This window comes from Brassica oleracea, chromosome C5 (assembly GCF_000695525.1).
Source record: "Brassica oleracea var. oleracea cultivar TO1000 chromosome C5, BOL, whole genome shotgun sequence".
Taxonomy (NCBI): domain Eukaryota; kingdom Viridiplantae; phylum Streptophyta; class Magnoliopsida; order Brassicales; family Brassicaceae; genus Brassica; species Brassica oleracea.
The window spans coordinates 38282879-38289661 of NC_027752.1; the positions used below are offsets into that span (position 1 = coordinate 38282879).

The window sequence follows — 6783 nt, forward strand, 5'->3', positions numbered from 1 at the left end:
AACAAAGGACGGATATATTAAAAGCGATAGAACGAAGCATATTCATCCGAAGTTCTTCTCATACACTCAAGAGCTCGTGAAGAAGAAAGAGATTGAAGTAAGATATGTCCAATCATGCGACAATGCAGCTGACCTCTTCACAAAATCACTTCCGACTTCGGTATTCAGAAAACACATCCACAACATTGGAATGCGTCAACAAAAGGATCTATGACTGCTCATTCGAGGGGGAGCTTACGTAGTTGTAGTCTTTTTACCTTACTATGGTTTTTCCCATAGGGTTTTCCTAGAAAGGTTTTTAACGAGGCAACAAAGACGTTAAGCGAGAGCGGATAGTGACACCGGCCCCCAAGGGGGAGTGTTACGAAAGACAAAAGAAAAGATGAGCCGCTTTCGTTGAAAATATAAAAAGATGTGGGGCCCGCTGCACTATTTGCACAGTAAATTTTCTTCTATATATACGAACGTTTGCGTTCGTTTGTAAACACACCATCCTTCTCCTTCAATAACACTTCCTCTCTTCTTATCAGTATTATCTTCTTCGTACGGGTATAAAATTTTGCTTTATTTAAATTCCTGCGATATAATAAAATTTCAGTTCTTTTTACAACAGAAGGTTATTTATACACGGGGGTGTGAGAGAGAGCGAGTGTGGTTAAACTTAAAAACAAACGTGGGTGAAGTAGCTTCCATCAGTCTTAGAAACTCTATAGTGTACATAACCCAAAAAATGGTGGTAAACAGATTGAATATTGGAAGCCCAACAAGGAGATAAAAAGCCCATAATAATGAAGGCCTAATTACATTGCAATTGGTGGAAATTTCGAGAGGCGGGGTTTTAGTCAAAGTTTGGGAAAGTGTTGGTTGTAAATTGTAATACGGCACTTCCTTCTTTGTTTCCCGTTGCTGTGGAGACTTATCAAAAAAAAAACTCGGAGGTTCTCACCCATCGGAATCACCATGGATTCTCCTCCTCCGACGAAGCTTGATTATCATGTAGACATGTTTAAACTTCAATCCCAAGCCACGTTTCTCTCCTTATTCAAGGTACGTTCACCATTCTCGACCTCTTCGCCGTCTTCTTTATATACAATGCTGAATCCCTAATATGAATCAGGCGGAGGATGGACGTATGGCTCTTATATTAGACTCGACGGTTTTTCATCCGCAAGGTGGAGGTCAGCCGTCGGATACCGGTTTAATCGAATTCGCCGGTTCGGATTTCAAGTTCTCTGTTCAAGATGTTCGATCCAAAGATGGAATCGTGAGATTTTGAATTATCTATCTCGATCGTTCCCACTGCTTGATTAGTTTGGTGAAATCTTTATAATTATTTGTGTGTTACATTCCTTTAGGTTCTCCATTACGGAGTTTTCCAAGGTTCAGTTCCTGAAGATATTGCAAAGGGGCAAGACGTTCAGTTGCTTGTTGATCAATCAAGGCGCAAACTCAATTCCAGGCAAGGAAAGCTAAATAGAAGCTGTAGCTTAGTCTGAAGGTTGATTGTTTGACTTGTAGTTTTGTGCATAGTGGTTGGTTGCTGATGCTCTTCTAATTGATGTGAAAAAATGCTTTTGGAGATCTTCTGAGTTGTTATTTAGTCTGTTAAACATTGTTCTCATTGTTTATGATGGCAACAGAAGTTTCTGAAAACTAGGTTCTGAGTTGTTAAAGTTTACATTATTTTATTATTAATGACCAGGTTGCACTCAGCTGGACACTTGCTGGATTTGTGTATGCGGAAAGTTGGGTTGGGACATTTGGAGCCTGGGAAAGGGTACCATTTCCCTGACGGGTACTAAGAGATTTGAGTTTTTTTGTCATCCGTTTGAGTCTTTGCCAGTTTAAAGTGGCTATTTTAACTGACAATAGAATATATATATATATATGATCCAGTCCTTTTGTGGAATACAAAGGAGTCGTTCCACAGGCTGAACTGCAGGTGAAGCAGAAAGAGTTGGAGGCAGAGGCTAATGAAATGATTTCCAAAGGAGGAAAGGTAAGTCCTCAGAGTCTCTTTATTCACTTTTTGGAAATTCTTTGATTCTGTGTTAAACTTCTTAATAGTGGTTTTTTTTTTCTTCCTGGTTGTTGTTCCTTGTATAAGGTTTATGCTGATATACTACCCTATGAAGAGGCATCCCTGCTCTGTGGTGGCAGTCTTCCTGATTATATTCCCAAGGTATTTTTTTCAATTATCTTTTTCCTCCATCTCCAATGATTTTTCTCTCGGTATAAACCTCGAGTGTCCAGCTTACAGAGTAGCATTTTTCCTTGAATGACGTCGAGATCTTATGGGAGTGGCAAAGTTTATCTTCGGTTGTATCAAATTTTTTCAGTTGGGTTATATGGAGGCAGTCGATTTTCATATATTGATCATTTTTGCTTTGAATTAAAGTGAGTGTAACCATGATGGATAGATAAATCTGTTTCTGTATCAGTTCTTACTCTCTGTCTAAAATGTTAAATCATCTATTTGGTATCTATGTTAGTGATGATTCCGGTAGCACCAAAAGTACTTAAACCTTGTTTCATTACTGGTTAATAGGGTATCTAGTTAGAGTAAGCTAGGTAGTTAAGCGGTGAAAATAGATAACAAATGAATCCACAGTAGATTGACCTGGGCCTCTTGAAGTATTATCAAACTCAAGTTTCTATGTTTACTTACCTTACAGGGCAGCACTCCCCGAGTCTTAAGATTAGGTGAAAACCCTGGGTGTCCGTGTGGTGGAACCCATGTCTCCGATATATCCGATATCATAAGCATGAAGGTACACATCCAATATACGCAGTCTCAAGTAGATATCTTTCCTTTTTGTTGCTTACATGATTCTCTGTACTCCCCTTGTCGTTTCTCAGATCACACAGATGAGAACAAAGAAAGGAATGACCAAAGTTTTCTACACCATTGCATCTTAATTCCAGTTTACAAAAAAACAAGTCAAGGTAACCTCAGCATCAGACTTCTTGTTAAGACTATGAATTCATAAACATAACATAGCATTAGCTGAACAATCCTAGATTCTAGACATAGTAGTACTATCTTGATAAAACATTAGCAACAAACAAGCAACTTCAGGTTCTGTGGTTTAAGAAAGAGACGTAGGAGTGAAGAACTTTGCAACTAAATGCGCATAACACAACAGCTTGCAACTCAGATGCACATAAGACAAACAGCTTGCAGAAACTGTACAATCTATAGTTGAAAATTGCTTTCCAATAAAAGACAAAACTGAAACCTCTCCTGTTCATTAGAAATTGCCAAAAGAAAAGGTACGTAAGCTAAAATGGGATTGTCATCGAATGTCATTTTCAGGGAAGGAATTGAAGTGATGCCGACTGTTTCAATCAGTTGGCTTCAACAGCAAGCAGCCTCTCCTGTGCTCAACAGCCACGAATCAGTATTTTGTGGGTGTTTTTTATATATCAAAACTATTAAACGACTCTCTCTATCATTGATAAGTCGTATATTGACATGATATTGATGTGATATGATCTTCCACTCAGCCTCTTATTAGCATTACAATATTGACTCTTGGTTTCTATAATCATACCAAACATTTGGTCCGATAATTTTTAATGATGCATCGCTAAGGTATATGAAAAAAAATTAGTGCATGAACGCGATCTCAAGCTGTAAACCGGAATTTTAGTTTACCAAACCGAATATATTGAGTGATTTGAGTGGTTGTTAAGCTCTGATCAAGGAAACCGGTCAAGCTTGAAAGTCTTTGTTGTCCAATACGGAGACCGGTCTGAGGTTGTGGGACTTTTTCAATATGTAGAAAATCGAAATCGAAATGGATTTTTTTTCAGGTGTGACCTCATAAGTTAGATAATAGTAGCTCCAAATAAACCAAGTCAAAATCGATAAACGTATAGAAATTCATATAGCTTTTTCATTGCGTCGTTGTGATTATTTAATAATTTTCGTGTGGCTTCTTCGTCAGGTTTAACAAATTTTGATTAAACACTAGTATAATATATTCTGAGAGAGATGTAAAATGTAAAGAACCGCTCCCGTTTCTTACGTCACGCAACCTAACTTGTACATTCTCGACTTTTTTTTTCTTGCTCACCATTTGAATAGTATTATATGTGTGTACTATTTATTTTATAAGTTACTTCCTTACGTCTCTGTTTGCGGCAACTATGATGTACGACACGTTGATATCTAGTGACTAGTAGCCTAGTACTCAAAAATTTTATGATTTTTGTATAGGGAATTTGCACCCTATAACCATAAAAAAAAACACAAACCCACTATTTAACCAAAAACACCCTTTCTCTTTTTATTTTTTTTCCTATCTCTCTCTAATCTCTTGCTAAAAATCTAATTATTATTATTTTTTGTTATTTGGCAAATAAGCCCTTTTGTATAACGTCACTATGTATTTTGGGGGGGTTTTATTTTATGCTGCCCATCCAGACTGCAATATTTATATTATAAATATTTTGTAAATTATTTACCTGAATATGGATTAACATAATTTACGCTACAATAATAAAATACGAAAGCTGTTTTATCTCTGAAAAGGTTATATACAGTCGATCCTTCGCATCAGAATGTGCTAGAGTGGAGGAACATGTGGGTTTATGTCATAGGATGGATGACAAGAAATTTACCATTTTAAATTGCATACATAAGCCCTCTTGTAATTTTAATATGATGTATCGTGGGAAACTAGACAACAAACAAAAAAATGGAGGTTATTTGCTTAATCTTATAATATTATATTGTTACATTGAGCAGTCCAAGAAAAATAATAGAGAGGTAGGGATCTGAGGATGACATAAGCATAGACAATGTCAACTAACACACTTATTGCCTTCAATTTGTTGACTATAGTTTTTCAATCTCGTCTATAGATTTGTTTGGTTATGGTTATTTACGAAGGTTATACGTTATAACAACAACAATGCATATTTAACAGATTAAAAAATTATATTAATTTCTTATAATTTTTCCTTTTCGAAAAGTAGTTTTAACAAGCCCACCAAAAATTTCTAACATCTTTTTTACCGGAAGGATCTGAAAGTATCCTACCAAGAAAATTTTACTTTAAAAGTCTAAGATTTAATATTGGATATAATTTTCTAAAATTTGTATGTATGATTTCTACCAAACATATCTTCGTTATTTATATAATAATTTACTCATTTAAATTTATAATATTTTAAATAACTATATACAAAAAGTAAATCATTTTAATTTTAAACAACACATAAATTGTAATTAAATATTTAAATGGCTTAAAATAATTCAGAACATGTTTTTATTCTTAAACTAGTTCAAAAGGGTCAATATAACTAAATTAAGTTACATTAAAACTAAAATAAAAATTATATCTGCTTTCTACAGATATATCAAAATAAATAATTAGGCATAGCCTAAATGAGTCGGTTTCAGTTGCTGACAAAAATATATCAAAATAAATATTTAAATTAAAATTTTGAGTTTTTGGAAATTTCTTTTTTATTTTTTTTCTTAAATATTTTTAAATAAATTTGAATTACATGCATATCTAGTAAAACATTACTAAATATACATAATATCTTATTAAATTTAGGAAGATAATGATAACAATGTATAATATCTTTATAAATTTAGGAAAAAATCATAAATATGTATTTTAAAATGTATTCTTAGATATGTATTTAATAAGACTTTTGTGAATATATATTTATGAATAACTTACTGAATTTAAGTTATACCTATATTTAGTAAGATATTTTTGAATATGTATACATCTTCTTAAAGTTGTTAGAAGATATTCCTGAATTTAATATCTAAATTTATGAAAATATTATAAATATTTAAAAATATCCTTGTACAATTTATAAAGATATTATGTATTTAATATTGTTTTTTTAATATGCACATAGTTCAAATTCACGAAAACGTCATATACACATTTAAAAAAGTTTTTCCAAAATATACATACAAGTTAAATTTAAAATTTTTAACTAAACGTTTGCGAAGTCCTTCTTGAATTTGAGAAACTGTTTTTGTTTATAAATTCAGAAAATTTCATACACATTCAACAATGTTTTTTAATATTTTTTTTTAAAAAAATCACATCCCAAACAAAACATTTTAAAAAACAATTTAAAAAAAAACAATTTTGAAATAAAAGTTTAAAATTTAAAATTTCTTTTGAACATTTTGAAAAAAAAAATTAAATTTTATATTTTCAATTATGTAGTATTTATTTATTTTATAAATTTAATAAATAATTAAGTGAGTTTATATAATTTATCTTTTCACAAATTAATGAAGCTAGTGATTATACTTTTGTCATAAAATATTTGATATCTTAATTAAATAACCTCAGACATTAAAATATATGATGAATGATTTATAAATAGATAAGAGATTTAATAAAATTAGATATTAAAATACAATAATAATTTCTTGGGAAAACTGTTTTTTTAGAGCAAAAAAATAGTAACTATGTCCCTTTAGACTAATCTATATTTTGTGTCATATTTTCCTATAATACCCTTTAATATTTATGAAAATAATTTTAATAAATAGTTTTACAAACAAAAAAAATTTGGAAAAATAGTAACATTTGTTAAAATACCTATATGAACTTAATGGTATATTTTTCAGTTATAAAAAAGTTAAAATTATAAATTTCAGATTATGTTCTAAAAAAAGTAGAAATGACATTCTACGAAGTAGAAAACGAAATCTATTTTTTTCATTGAATCTACAATGTTTAGAATACGTGATCTACGTAAATAGGAGTATTCTACAAATATGTAGAATACACATTC

General features: G+C 31.7%; 1 protein-coding gene across 1 annotated transcript; it reads left to right on the forward strand.

Moving 5' to 3' along the window:
* Positions 1–861: 861 nt before the first annotated feature.
* Positions 862–3573, forward strand: LOC106292701 (alanine--tRNA ligase). Its single transcript, XM_013728342.1, has 9 exons — positions 862–1047; positions 1118–1264; positions 1356–1459; positions 1703–1795; positions 1897–1999; positions 2108–2182; positions 2676–2771; positions 2860–2946; positions 3317–3573. Exons 1-8 carry the CDS (start codon positions 961–963, stop codon positions 2917–2919), a joined length of 765 nt encoding a protein of 254 aa, XP_013583796.1. The 5' UTR covers positions 862–960; the 3' UTR covers positions 2920–2946; positions 3317–3573.
* Positions 3574–6783: the final 3210 nt, after the last annotated feature.

Coding starts and splice junctions, on each gene's coding strand:
- LOC106292701 (XM_013728342.1), top strand. CDS start 961: ATGGATTCTCCTCCTCCGACGAAGCTTGATTATCATGTAGACATGTTT. Junction 2,183..2,675: donor TTCCTGATTATATTCCCAAG/GTATTTTTTTCA, acceptor CTTACCTTACAG/GGCAGCACTCCCCGAGTCTT. Junction 2,772..2,859: donor CCGATATCATAAGCATGAAG/GTACACATCCAA, acceptor GTCGTTTCTCAG/ATCACACAGATGAGAACAAA.